Source organism: Sapajus apella, unplaced genomic scaffold (assembly GCF_009761245.1).
Source record: "Sapajus apella isolate SASKATOON/1434 unplaced genomic scaffold, GSC_monkey_1.0 scaffold234, whole genome shotgun sequence".
In the NCBI taxonomy this organism is placed as follows: Eukaryota; Metazoa; Chordata; class Mammalia; order Primates; family Cebidae; genus Sapajus; species Sapajus apella.
Window position 1 is genome coordinate 196,553 of NW_022437174.1, and position 14,300 is coordinate 210,852.

At 66.1% G+C, this 14,300-nt stretch overlaps 1 protein-coding gene across 1 annotated transcript; it reads left to right on the forward strand.

Annotated features, from left to right (window-relative positions):
• The first annotated feature begins 2,644 nt into the window (after positions 1–2,644).
• Positions 2,645–13,773, forward strand: B4GALNT4 (beta-1,4-N-acetyl-galactosaminyltransferase 4). The gene is given in 21 exon segments (XM_032271457.1): positions 2,645–2,831; positions 4,797–4,900; positions 5,421–5,513; positions 5,604–5,699; positions 5,779–5,869; positions 5,946–6,046; positions 6,195–6,262; positions 6,601–6,679; positions 7,789–7,855; positions 7,966–8,100; positions 8,169–8,278; positions 8,412–8,512; positions 8,593–8,693; positions 8,762–8,849; positions 8,851–9,633; positions 11,424–11,707; positions 11,811–11,964; positions 12,048–12,120; positions 12,206–12,359; positions 12,723–12,849; positions 13,318–13,773. Coding segments are annotated over 21 exon segments (3,090 nt in total). The 5' UTR covers positions 2,645–2,680; the 3' UTR covers positions 13,448–13,773.
• Positions 13,774–14,300: the final 527 nt, after the last annotated feature.

The window sequence follows — 14,300 nt, forward strand, 5'->3', positions numbered from 1 at the left end:
TCCACTTGTGTGTCCCTGCCTCGTGACACATAAACTCACCACTAGCAACGTCACCACGTGTCCACTTGTGTGTCCTGCTCGTGACACATAAGCTCACCACTAGCAACGTCACCACGTGTCCACTTGTGTGTCCCCGCCTCGTGACACATAAACTCACCACTAACAACGTCACCACGTGTCCACTTGTGTGTCCCTGCTCGTGACACATAAACTCACCACTAGCAACGTCACCACGTGTCCACTTGTGTGTCCCTGCTCGTGACACATAAACTCACCACTAGCAACGTCACCACCTGTCCACTTGTGTGTCCCTGCCTTGTGACACATAAACTCACCACTAGCAGCGTCACCACGTGTCCACTTGTGTGTCCCTGCCTTGTGACACATAAACTCACCACTAGCAACGTCACCACGTGTCCACTTGTGTGTCCCTGCCTCGTGACACATAAGCTCACCACTAGCAACATCACCACGTGTCCACTTGTGTGTCCTGCTCGTGACACATAAGCTCACCACTAGCAACATCACCACGTGTCCACTTGTGTGTCCCCGCCTCGTGACACATAAACTCACCACTAACAACGTCACCACGTGTCCACTTGTGTGTCCCTGCCTTGTGACACATAAACTCTATGAAAGAAGGGCTCTTTTCTGTCTCACTCACTGTGTCCTGTAAGTCCCTGGCCGGTCAGAACACTAGAATACGAGGTAGTGTCCGCTGGCTGGCTATATGCGCCTAGGATGGGGCGCCAGGCAGTGAAAAGAGGGAAGGCATTAGATGCACAGCAAGACAGACACCCATAAAAAATACGGGGTTTGGAGAGTCAGAACGAGATACATAAGAACGCTATTGGCCGGGCTCAGGGGCTCTCCCTGGAACCCAGCACCTCAGAAGGCCACAGTGGGAGGATGGCTTGAGCCCAGGAGTTCAACGCCAGCCTGGGGCATATGGCGAGACCCCGGGTCTATAAAAAGTACAAAAAATTAGCCTGGCATGGTGACATGTGCCTGCAGTCCCAGCTCCTCACGAAGCTGAGGTGGGAGGGTTGCTGGAGCCCTGGAGGGGTCCAGGCTGCTGTGAGCCGAGATTGCACCGCTGCACCCCAGCCTGGGAGAGAGTGAGACCTTGTCTCCAAAAGGGGTGGGGCACTATATTTCAATGAACATGCGGATAATGTAAATATGGAAAGTGGCCTGCAGGTGGGAGATGAGGAGTTGATGGACTGGGGGAAGGCTGGGGAGATATGGAGCTGTTTAAGGGCAGCTATGGACAGCGGATGTAACCAACTGGCTCCCAAGCTCTGAAGCTAGGAGAGGAGGATGGAGGGGATGGAGGGCGGAGTCGAGGGTTAAATTAAAATAAGAAGGCAACTTCTGGGAGTCTTCCATTGTGAGGGGGGGTCCACATCCCCACAACCCACAAATTTGGGTGGTCGCGACACCATGTGGCAAACCTGGAGGGGTGACTCCAAGATGTTTCACTGCGCTGCACCGGGAGGCCTCCCCTGCCAGCTGGGCGTGCAGGTGCCCCGGAGCCCGGGTGAGCCCCGCCATTCCAGCCGAGGGTGCCCCAGACCGCACAGAGGCCTCTGGATGGCTCCGGCCTGTCCCGCGGAGCCGCCCGGCCCGTCAAGTCCTCCCACCGGAGCCCAGCACCCCGGGGATCGGGGAGGAGCTGTCCTGAGCGCCCCAAGCTCCTGACCCACGGGACGCTGTTGCTGGACAGCACGGAGGGGGGTGGTTTGTTGGACACCGGGTGTCTCCGGAGACAACGGAACAGACGAGGCGGGAGGGAAGGGTGGTGCTGGCAGCTGCGCAGGGGGCGTGCTGGGGGGGACGGAGGGGACTGGCAGGGGTTGGTGCGGACCAGGGAAGAACCTGCAGGCAGTGGGACAAGGCCCGGGCGAGAGGCACAGACGGTCCGGCCGCGCTCCGCGGGGTGGAGGCGGCCAGCTGGGCCCCTCCTACCGCGGGGACAGCCTCGGCCCCCGGGGGTCCAGCCCTGAGATCCCTCAGTGACTCCGACCCCCGGCTGAAGCCCGCGCTTGGGGCCCCCCAGCCTCTGTCGCCCGCCCCGTCTCCCCCATTCCCCGCCCCAAGCGCGCGGCTCCCCTTCTCTCCCTCCTCCGTGTCGTCCGCTCCGGTCCGGGTCACGCTGTTTTCAGGAGGCTGCCCCGACTCCCGGCCGGGCCGTCCCCCTCCCCCTCCCCCGCGCCCCGCGCCCCCCGCGCGCCGCTCCGTGGCCCAGGTGGATGCGCGCGCCCCGCACCCCGCCCGCACCCCGCGCCCCGCCCCGCGCGCCGCCATTGGCTCCCCGCGGCCTGGCTCGGCCCGATTGGCTCCGCGCGCGGCCGGGGCCCGGTTCGCGGTGGGCAGCTCCGCGGCGCGGATGCTGCTCGGTCCCGCCGCCGCCCCAGGAGCGCGGAGCCGGGAGCGGCCGGGCGGGGCCGGGCCGGGGGCACCGCGAGGAGCCGCACCCGCCGCCCACCCGGGGCCCGCGGCCGAGGCAGCCTGGGGGTCGCGGCCGCACCCGGCGGCCGCGGGCGGCGGACAAAGGACCATGCGGGGCCGCGGGCGCTGAGCGCGGCGGGGCGGGCCGGGGATGCGGCGCGGGGCGGGCGGGGGCCGGGGGCTGCGGCGGCGCCGCTGAGCGGGGCCGGGGTCGGGCGCGGCGGCCGCGATGCCGTGGCTGCCGGTGAAGAAGCTCCGCAAGCAGGTGAAGCTGCTGCTGCTGCTGCTGCTGCTGAGCTGCGCCGCGTGGCTCACCTACCTGCACCTGGGCCTGGTGCGCCAGGGCCGCGGGCTGCGCCAGCGCCTGGGCGACGGGCGAGGTACGCGCGGGGGCGCGGGGGCGCGGGGGGCGCGGGCGGCGGGGGCGGCGGAGCCCGGGTCTCCCCCCGGCGCGGGTCCCGGCTGGGCCTGACCCGCCCGGAGCCCCCGCCCGCCGTCCCCACCTCTGCGATTTGGGGGGAGGGGGCGCGGCTCGGCTCGGCCCGGACGCCCGATGACGTCGGCGGTGACGCGCGCGACCCTCTGGGAGGGTCCCTGACTCCGGGCTCTGGCCTGGATCCGGCCGTGAGGGGGCTAACGGTGGGCTCCCGGGGAGGCCCTGCCCCCGACCCTGCTGAGTCTCCCGAGAGGCCTTCTCAGGCCTGGCCTCTACCACCTGCCCGCTGAGCAGGGCCTCAGTTTCCCCCGCGTGCTGGGGACCGGGGCCGGGGCACGGCGAAGTGGCCAGTGCAGCTGGGACGCTTCCTGGTGGGGGTGCCCTCAGTGAACTGTGCCACGGTTCTGGGGATCCAGGTGTGGGGATGGGCCCAGCCTGGGGAGCCTGGGGTAAGCTCTCCCAACCCACAAACAAAGCAGATCGTCCGCGTGGGCCAGCGGGGGAGGGCCTCTTGGAGATGGTGATCTTTGACACACACCTTTGGGGGAAAGAGGATTCCAGACAGGAAGGTGCACGTGAAAGCCTGGGGTGGGCGGGGGGAAGGAGGGGCAGATTGCCCCCTCCCAAAGGAGGGAGGGAAGTACCGTCCCCAGAGTGAGAGAGACCCCAGCTGGCTGCCTCTGAGCCTCTCCAGGGACGGGGTGTGCTGTAAGGGCAGAACGGTGACACTGGCTGGGGACACCTGAGCCATTCTACCTGCCAGAGCCTCTCTGTGTTTTCCTGTGCTGGGATAGCCGGCCCCACACAGGCCAAGGGTCTGGTTCTAGTCCCAACCCACATACCTCACGGCTGCCACACCCTCAAGAGACCCCCAATTCGGCTGAATCCCTAAAAGCCCCAACCCAGCTGTCAGCAGACAGGGCAGGGTCCACAGCTGACCCAGTGACACCGAACAAAACCAGCCCCCCCCCGCCCCCTCAGGTGCCTCTGGTTTTCTCAGCAGCCAGGGGCCTAAGCCCAACTTAGCAGGGCAGAGGCAGAGGAACCCCTCTTCCAAGGACCCCTTGAGGCCAGGCCAGCTCTGCCCACAACACCTGTACCACTTGCTGCGCCTGAGGCCAGGGCCACGAGCAAAGGAGCCCGACAGTGCCTGGGAGAGACAGACCCTTCCCAGGTCTGCTGCCTGTGGACCTCTCCACAGCGTCCCCACTGGAGCCTGGGCAGGCCTCTGTGCTCCAGCCCTCTCCACCTCCTGGACCTCCCTAAGCTGAGGGCCGCAGGGGGACCTGGGCATCTAAAGGGAGGCTTTGCTTCACCCCAGTTCTGCCCCTCCTGCTCAAGGACACTCAACCCAGGGCCACGCCTGGGCTTCAGCATCCATGCGTGTCCCTCAGTCCAGACTTGGAAAGCTCAGATCCTTCCGGAGAGGCAGTGCTGGCTTTCCTTTTCACAGTGTCTGGCACTAAGCATGAGTTCCCAGTCCTGGTAAGGGAGGCAGACGTGGACACTCCGGCACACAGAAAGGCTGAGGGTGCAGGGCAGGCCTGGGGTCTTCCTGGAGGCAGACCCGCTCGACAAGAAGGGCCAGATGGGAGTGCATGTGGGTGCCTACACACGCCAGCTGGTGCACCCGGCTTTCCTCCCTCACACCAGCTGCAGGATGGGAAAAGCCTGGTGGAAGGCTTAGGCCAGGCCGCCCCACCAGAGGCGAGGTGTAGAAGAAGCTGCCTCGCTGTGGGGTGGGTCATCCCGTGGCAGAGGAAGCAGATGGGAAGACAGGCTTTAGCGCGGACACCACCTCCCTGTCCTGCTCCAGCCATGTGGGTCCCTGCCCCGCTGACCCCAGCAGCAGGTGGAATGGCCTTGGAGAGAGCCTAGGCCCCAGACAGACCTCATGTGCCGCCTGCAGACGGTGAGAAGCTGACCAGTGTGACCGACGGCCGGGGCGTCCACGCTGTGCCATCCACACAGAGGGCGGAGGACTCCAGCGAGAGCCGTGAAGAGGAGCAGGCGGTGAGCAGGGCCTTGGGAAGAACGGGTGTGCATAAGATCACAAGACCCCAAAGCCACTCGTGTGTTGGTGGCTTGAGAATCTGTCCATTCTGGAGGGTGCAGCGGGGGTGGGGGGGGCAGAAGACACAGGACACGTGGGAGAACCTGTCCATTCTGGAGGGTGCAGCGGGGGGGGGGGACAGAAGACACAGGACACGTGGGTGGTGGACGCGTCACGGCTCGTCTGTGTGTGCTCCAGCACCAGGCATCCTGCCTGAAGCTGTCTCGGGGCTGCAGCAGGTGCATAAATGTGCTGGTGGGCAGTGTGCGGGGCCGCCGAGCACCTTCCTGGGCTGGAGTGACCAGGGCGTCTGAGTGTGTGCCAGGCACCATGCTTCAGGCTTTGCATGGCTGTAGGCTCTCAGGCATCTAGGGCCGTGTGGCTACAGTTGAAAGGCGTCCTTGTGAAGGTCCGGCTTGGGGTGTGTGACCCCTTCCCTGCTCTTTGAGCCCTGACCCTGCTGCCTTTTCTCTCTTGCAGCCCGAAGGTCGGGACCCAAACATGCTATTTCCTGGGGGGGCCAGGAGGCTGCCACTGAACTTCACCCATCAGACACCCCCATGGCGGGAGGAGGTGAGCTTGCTTGGCCTGCCGTGGGCTGGGAGGCAGGGCGGGGACTGGGGGCGGCGGGCCGTGCAGTGGGTGAGGCCCTCCCGTCCCCAGTACAAGGGGCAGGTGAACCTGCACGTGTTTGAGGACTGGTGTGGGGGCGCCGTGGGCCACCTGAGGAGGAACCTGCACTTCCCGCTGTTCCCTCATGTGAGTGCCGGGGTTGGGGGTGCAGGGTGGGCAGGGAGAGTGGGGGGCTTCAACAGTAACGGTCACTGCTCCCCCCAAGACCCGCACCACCGTGAAGAAGCTGGCCGTGTCCCCCAAGTGGAAGAACTATGGACTCCGTATTTTTGGTTTCATCCACCCAGCGAGGGATGGTACGGGGGTGAGGACGCCCTGGGAGGGGGTGGTGTCATGAGGCCCCACCCCACTGAGGCTAGTCTTGTGGACTAGGAGACGTCCAGTTTTCTGTGGCCTCAGATGACAACTCGGAGTTCTGGCTGAGCCTGGACGAGAGTCCAGCTGCTGCCCAGCTGGTGGCCTTCGTGGGCAAGGTACCCCCACCCCAGCCCCGTCGTCTTCCTGGGCCTCCTGCAGCTCAGTCACCTGTCCTTCCAGCCTCTTGGGAAGGAGGACCAGATGGGTCTGGTGTCCCCAAGGAGAGAGTGAGCCCCCCACCACCCCTGCTCTGTCACCCTCTAGACTGGCTCTGAGTGGACGGCGCCCGGGGAATTCACCAAGTTCAGCTCCCAGGTGTCCAAGCCCAGGCGGTGAGTGACGGGGGTGCATGTGCTCGTGGGAGGGGCTGCCCACTGTCTCCTTATCCTGCGCACACTTGCACACATGCTGCACAAGGACCCTCCCAGCCCAGCTGCCATCCTCCTGAGGACTAGCCCTGAGGGGTGTGGGAGCTCCCCACCCCTTCCCTGGCTCCCCATTTCCCTGGCTCCCCCCTTCCCTGGCTCCCCCCCTTTCCTGGCTCCCCCTCTTTCCTGGCTCCCCCCTTCCCTGGCTCCCCCCTTCCCTGGCTCCCCCCCTCCCCCCCTTCCCGGCTCCCCCCCCACTTCCTGGACATGGTGGGCTCAGCCCCTTCTCCTCACGTCCCCAGGCTCATGACCTCCCGGAGGTACTACTTTGAGTTGCTGCACAAGCAGGACGACCGTGGCTCGGACCACGTGGAAGTGGGCGTGAGTGTGGCCTCCCACTCCCCCCACCCCGCAGAAGCTTCTGGAGGCTCCATTCCCACCACCTCCCTGCAGGACAACTGCAGTAGGGTCCCCATCCCAAAGATGACAAAGCAGATGGTCAGGGCCGGGAGCCTGAGGAGGGTCTGCTCTGCCCTCCGGGGGGCTCGTGCGCTGCCCTGAGGAGTCACCCTTGAGTAGAGTCTTGAGGGGACGCAGGCGTTCAATAGAGATGTGGGGGCAGAGAATTTGGGCTGCGGTGCACAGCAGGTGAATTCCCGACCATGAGAACAGCGAAGGAAGGACCCAGCAGAGGAGCCACGTCCTGGGGACTAGGAGGGATCTGGTGGCCAGGGCAGGCGGGGCCTGGGCGCTCTGGACAGACAGGGCTTTGTCCTGAGAATGAGGCCATTGGATTTGCATTCCAGGAAACAACCCTGGCCGCAGAATGAGAGAGCCTGGGGGAAGGATTTTTACTGTGGCCTTTGGTCCTTGAACCCAGGGAGGTGGCCGGGATGGATGGGGGAGGGGGAAGGGGTGACACCACAAGGCAGAGCCTGAAGCCTCGTGGGTGTGGGGGGCTGCACCACATTGCCTGTGTCTGTGTGTACGGGGCGTGTTTTACCCCAGCTCAGTTGGGCAGAGGGCCCAAGCTGGAGACAGGGGTTTGGGGGGGTCTGTGGAGGCCCCAGGATGAGGTGAGAACAGCCCCTGGAGCCCCAACTTGGTGGGGGGGCAGAGAGGTCTAGTGGAGGGGGCACCAGGCCTGGGCCTTAGAGGCCGGCAGTGACCTCTCTGGGAGTGCGTGGTGTTGGAAGTCACAACCTGAGGCCCAGAGGGTCTCAGGGAGGGAGGGAAGGAGGGAGGAGGCAAGCGAGGAAGGGAGCATGGGGGGTCTGGCCCTGCCCCTGGGGCCCCTCAGCTTTCTGGGCCTCCTTCCCCAGCTTCCCTGCTTCCCCTTCCTGGAACCCCAGGACCCCTCTGCCATCTCCCCTCCTGCCTCCTTTAAGGGATTAGTCCTACGAGTCCCCCCCACCCCCCAGCCAGGGCAGACCCTTTCCTCCCTGGACCCAGCCAGGCCGTTCCCGACCTGCACCCTCTCTGCCCCGCAGTGGCGAGCTTTCCTGCCGGGCCTGAAGTTCGAGGTCATCGGCTCTGCTCACATCTCCCTGTACACAGGTGTGGCAGCCGCCTCTGGGGGGGTGCGGCCTCCCGGGATGGGCTCTGGCTGTGAGCGGGAAGAGCGGAGGAGGGGGTCCGAGCACTCCTGGGAACTCCTCTGCCCCCAGATGAGACAGCCCTGAAGATGGACCACGTGGCCCACGTCCCCCAGTCTCCAGCCAGCCACGTGGGGGGGCGTCCGCTGCAGGAGGAGACCAGCGCAGACATGCTGCGGCCAGACCCCAGGGACACCTTCTTCCTGAGTGAGAGGGGGCCCGCGCAGGGTGGGGGGGGTGCCTGCCCAGCCCCCCTGTGACCGCCCCTCCTGCAGCGCCGCGCGTGGAGCCCTCGAGCCTGGAGGACGTGCTGGAGCCCTGCGCCTACGCCCCCACCTACGTGGTCAAGGACTTCCCCATCGCCAGATACCAGGGGCTGCAATTTGTGAGTGCGGCTGGGGACCCCATCCCGTCCGTCGGGGACTCCATGCAGCCTCCTCCAGCCCCGTGGGAGGCCCGCTCTGAGGACCCGCACCCCGCCGGGCCGCCCTGAGCCCCGTCCCCCACCCCCACCCCAGGTGTACCTGTCCTTCGTGTACCCCAACGACTACACCCGCCTCACGCACATGGAGACCGACAACAAGTGCTTCTACCGCGAGTCTCCGCTGTACCTGGAGAGGTGGGAGCGGGCGGGGAGCGGGAGTGGGCGGGGGTGGGCGGGTGGGGAGGGGCTCGGCTCTGATGCCCGCCCCGCCGCAGGTTTGGGTTTTACAAATACATGAAGATGGACAAGGAGGAGGGCGACGGCGACGAAGAGGAGGAGGTGCAGCGCCGAGCCTTCCTCTTCCTCAGCCCCGACGGTGAGGGTCCCCAGCGCCCCCGGCCCGCACCCACCGTGCGCGGAGCATCTAACCCGCGTTTCCCGCAGACTTCCTGGACGACGAGGACGAGGGGGAGCCGCTGGACCGCCTGGAGCCCACGGAGGCGGCCCCCCCCCAGGAGCAGCCCCCCGGTCCCCGCCCCGCCGACCCCTCCCGGCCCCCGGGACGACAGGACCGCCAGGCGCTCCAGGGCCCTGAGTTGGGCCGCCCGTCCCCTGCCGCTCTTCTTGGGCCGAGCTCCGCCCCCGCGCCCCGCCGCGGAGCAGCCGCCCCGGACACCCGGGAAGGTGTACGTGACCAGGGTGCGGCCGGGACAGCGGGCCTCCCCCAGGGCCCCCGCGCCGCGCGCGCCCTGGCCGCCCTTCCCCGGCGTCTTCCTGCATCCCCGGCCTCTGCCCAGAGTGCAGCTGCGGGCGCCGCCGCGCCCCCCACGGCCCCACGGCCGCAGGACCGGCGGCCCCCAGGTCACAAAGCTGCGGCCTCCAGCCCGGGCGCAGGCCACCCCTGGGGGCCGGGAGAGCCAGGCGCGCACGCTGGGACCTGCGGCGCCCACGGTGGACTCGAACTCGTCCTCCGAAGCACGGCCCGTGACCTCCTTCCTGAGCTTGTCCCAGGTGTCGGGGCCACAGCTGCCAGGGGAGGGCGAAGAGGAGGAGGAGGGGGAGGACGATGGGGCCCCCGGCGACGAGGCCGCGTCGGAGGACAGCGAGGAGGCTGCGGGCCCTGCGCTCGGACGCTGGCGTGAGGACGCCATCGACTGGCAGCGCACGTTCAGCGTGGGCGCCGTGGACTTCGAGCTGCTGCGCTCCGACTGGAACGACTTGCGGTGCAATGTGTCGGGGAACCTGCAGCTGCCGGAGGCGGAGGCCGTGGACGTGGTGGCCCAGTACATGGAGCGGCTCAACGCGCGCCACGGCGGGTATAGGGGGCGGGGACGGCCGCGGAGAGGAGGGCCTGGCCTGGGTGGGCCCCTCAGACCTTCCCCAGGGCTCAATGGTGTCCCAGCCTGGGTCTGATGCGCCACCCCCCACCCCAGGGAAGCCCCAGCATCTCCTCTTCTCCCCGGCTTTCCTGACTGCCCAGGGCACTTGTCAGGGACCTTCCTGGAGCCCTACCCAGGGCTGAGGTCCCATCCTTGTACCTGTAAGCCTCACTTCTGTCACCCTGAACCTGGGCACAGGGATGATGAGTCCAAGCTGCAGAGATCAGCTCAGTCTCAGTTGCTGGACAGACGGCCTCATTGGGGCCCCAGACCCCTCCTCCTCTCCGCTGGCAGTGCCGGGAGTGTTCCCAGGCGCTCAGGGCCTGACTGCAGCGGAGGGTGCAGGGCCTCTGCCCCATGGGCCCCTCTCATCTCCCCAGGAATCTAGTGCTGTCTGCACTCCATGCGGGCTGTGGGGCGGGAGTCGGGAGCCTAATTTTGCTTTGGGGAGGTGCTGTGGACCTACAAGAAGGGGCAGTGTCTCTTGTGCCAGCCTTGAAGGCGAAGTGGGAGCCGCACAGTGAGGATGGGCAAAGGCAGGGGCAGAGGATGGAGACAGAGCCTCACGGGACTTTCTCTTGTGTGTGATGGAAGATTGTGGGCAGGCAGGAGTCGGCCTGGTTTGGGTGCAGACAGGTGGTGGCTGACAGCCTGGAGCCCTGGGGGGTGGGCACTGGATTCTAGTTGGCTGTGAGGGCACGCCTACCTGTGCAAGGCCTCAGCTTCCTGAGAGCAGCTCATCATCCCAGGGGGGACTCGTGGTGTGGTGATGGTTTCGGCCCCACCTTTGCCCACGTGGGTGTGGAGCAACCTGTAGATACCAAGAACGTTTGGGGCAGGGGGTCGTGGGAAGGACAGGAGTTGGAGGGAGGCGTCTGGATCCCTTACCGGTCACACAGGTCGGCGCCCTTGTGAAGGGCACTGACTGCTGAGGGAGGCCATGAGGCCGACTGAAGAGGAACCTTAGTCTAGGGCAGAGTTCTGTTTTCTCCAGATTAGGAGAGCAGAGTGGAGGGAAAGTGAGGTTCTCGGTGGGGCAGGAATGAAGAGGAGGGGGCCAGAAACGGCTTGGGCAGTGCGGCAGCCTCCTCCACGCAGGGGTTAGGATCCGCCCGGAGCTGCTGCCTGGGGAAAGGGGTGCTGTGAAGGCAAGGGGGGCTTCTCAGAAGAGGTGACCCAGGGCCTCAAAGAGGAGGGTCTAGGAAGGCTGGGACAAACATCCCAGCTTGAGGACACTGAAGGACAAAGGCGAGGGGACAGTGGCTGTGCCTGAGGAGGAATCTGCTACCCCAGTAGGAGGAGGGGATTGAAGGCCGCAGGTTAGAAACTGCTCAAGGTCCTAGAATGCTGCAGAAGCGTTTGGAACCTGGTCCCACGGGTGGTGGCAAACTCCTGAAGGTTTCTGAGCAAGGGGGTAACTGGACAGGCAGGCATGTCATAAAGGTCACCTGGGACGTGAGTGGTGGCCAGGAGGCCTGCTGGGAGTCAGGGACGGGACTAGGTGCCCCAGACTTGCCCCGGTGCCCCAGGCTTGCCCCGCCCCAGGAGAGGGTGGCTGGAAGGTGGACCTGCCTGCTGCGCCTGCCTGGAGGGGCAGGAGCTGTGCCCAGGAGCTCGCGGCCTCCCCCACCCCAAGTTAGCTGTTTCTGTGGCCAGGGCGGCCCAGGGTTGGGCCTGGGGTGCAGACTCGAAGCCCTCTTACGCGAACTGACCACCGCGCCTTGCAGGCACTTCGCGCTTCTGCGCATCGTGAACGTGGAGAAGCGCCGGGACTCGGCGCGAGGGAGCCGCTTCCTGCTGGAGCTGGAGCTGCAGGAGCGCGGGGGCCGCCGCCTGCGACTGTCCGAGTACGTCTTCCTGCGGCTGCCGGGAGCACGCGTGGGGGATGCAGACGGAGAAAGTCCCGAGCCCGCTCCTGCCGCCTCCGTGCGCCCCGACGGCCGCCCGGAGCTCTGCCGGCCGCTGCGCCTGGCCTGGCGCCAGGACGTGATGGTCCACTTCATCGTGCCAGGTGCGCAGGGCGGGCTGTGGTTTCCAGGAGACCCCACGGGAAGAATGTGACCCTAATGACCAGGAAGGCTCAGCTTCCCCCCGACCCCCCATTTCTCCTCCAGTGAAAAATCAGGCACGGTGGGTGGCGCAGTTCCTGGCGGACATGGCCGCGCTGCACGCGCGCACCGGGGACTCGCGCTTCAGCGTCGTCCTGGTGGATTTCGAGAGCGAGGACATGGACGTGGAGCGGGCTCTGCGCGCGGCGCGCCTGCCCCGGTAATGGCGCGCTTTTCCTCCCCCCGGAGGTGGGTTTTCCTGACCCCACCCCAGAGACCCTGCCTGTGACTCCTCCTCTCCAGGTACCAGTATCTGAGACGCACTGGAAACTTCGAGCGCTCCGCGGGGCTGCAGGCAGGAGTGGACGCGGTGGAGGTCCGAAGGCCGGCTGGGGTGGGGGGCCGGGGAGGAGCGCGCCCTCGGGAGAAGAGGGCCGGGCTCAGACCTCCCGCACCCCCAGGACGCCAGCAGCATCGTGTTTCTCTGCGACCTCCACATCCACTTCCCACCCAACATCCTGGACGCCATCCGCAAGCACTGTGTGGAGGGCAGGCTGGCCTTCGCGCCGGTGGTCATGCGCCTGGGCTGTGGGAGCTCGCCCCGGGACCCCCACGGTGAGGCCCCAAGTGCCCCACCCTGTGATGCCAGGGTTCCCACCAACCGCCAGGGGCAAGTCCTGGAACTTTGGGCCTCTCTCAATCCCCAGGGGAGGCCTGTGAGTCCATAGGTGCCCTCAGTAGGGCTCAGGGCACCCGCACACCCAGCGCCACAGTGGGTCCCCAGGAACCTCCAGTATCCCACACTTAGGCTCGGCGGTCCAGGGTCATGACCTAGCACCAGTGGACAGACTCCTGGAAGCCCCGGTGGTGACGGGACCCTGCTCCTGAGCCCCTTCCGAGGTCTCCTACAGGCCCTTTGCAGGGGAAGCCTTGCAGGACCTGGTCTGAAGGGCACCCCTCTCACCCTCCCCGCCCCAGGTTACTGGGAGGTGAATGGCTTTGGCCTTTTTGGGATCTACAAGTCGGACTTTGACCGGGTTGGAGGCATGAACACTGAGGAGTTCCGAGACCAGTGGGGGGGCGAAGACTGGGAGCTCCTGGACAGGTGACGGCCTCCCCACTGCTCAGGGAGACAGAGGAGACGCCAGGACCTCTGAGTGGGGGAGGGGAGTGGACGTGGAGTGGGCCCTGCGCGCCCCCGTGGGCCCCCACCTGTTGAGAACTCTGCCCTTCCTCCTCTTCCCGGTATCCTGTAGGCCTAGAGAGACCCTCCACCGTCTTCACTCCTGAAACCCTTTCCCACTCTCAGGGTCCTGCAAGCTCAGGGACATCCCTGAACCAGCTCTGCCCCCGATCCTGTGGCCCTGTAGCGGCCCTGAGTTCCCCCATCCTCCCACTGGGGTCCTGCAGGCTTGAGGCAGCCCTGACACCCCCTGCCTCCAGACCAGGGTGCTGACCACCTCTCTGGCCCCGAACCCCAGGATCCTGACCACCTCTCTGCCCCCGGGTGCTGACCACCTCTCTGCCCCCCGCCGCCAGCCCAGGGTCCTGACCACCTCTCTCCCCTTCACAGGGTCCTGCAGGCAGGGCTGGAGGTGGAGCGGCTACGTCTGCGGAACTTCTTCCACCACTACCATTCCAAGAGGGGCATGTGGAGCGCCCGCAGCAGGAAGGCCCCTCACCCAGGGGTAGGGGCGTCGTGAGGATGGGCAGCCTCTCCCAGCCCCAGTGGGAGGCCCGGGGCAGCTGCTGGGGCCTGGGCTTAGAGCTTGGTCCTGAAGGACCCGGCAGGGCTGGTCAGTGGGTCTCAGCCACCACCATGCCTGCCCCTCCTGGCCCACGGGGCCCCCGTGCCAGGCCCACCGCGGAGGGGCAGCTTCACGGCGGGTCAGGGCCTGGCCTTGTCCCCACTCTGCGATGATTTCTGTGAAATTTTGCTGTAGCGATGACATTGTTTTCAGGATATCCAAGAGTTCTGTCTGTTCTGTTTTTTATTCAGAATGAAATGAAATATTTTTTTTAGTTCTGACTCGTCCTCTGCGCCTGTTCTGTTGGGAGGTAGAGTCCTCACCCCCGGGGTCCCTGAGCCCGACCTCCTGACTCCCAGCAACAGCCCTTCCCAAACCACCCTCTCCCACCCCCAAGACCACGTGACCCTTCCTGCCTGTGAGCCTCTGTGCCCTGGGCCCTGGGGGAGGGGCTTCCGAGTTCTTCCTTCCACCCTGAGTCTGTAGGACCTGGGGACGAGGAATGAACAGTCACCACCCCGGTGGCCTTCATTCTGCAGTCAGAATCGGGGTGTCAGCCCCGCCCCGGCCTCCTCTAGAGTGGAGGAGCCGTCTGCACCCAGGTGGGGCATGTCCTGTGCTGGGGTTGGGGGTGATCAGGCAGGACTCTGGGCTCCCAGAAACAGAAACCCAACTCAAGCTGGTGAAGCTGTCGGCAGGGTCCTGACCACCTCTCTGCCCCCCCCCCCCGGGGCCCGGACCCCCCCACCGCCCCCCCCCCCCCCAGACCCGCCCCCTCACCGCCCCCCCCAGCCCTAACACCGAGAAC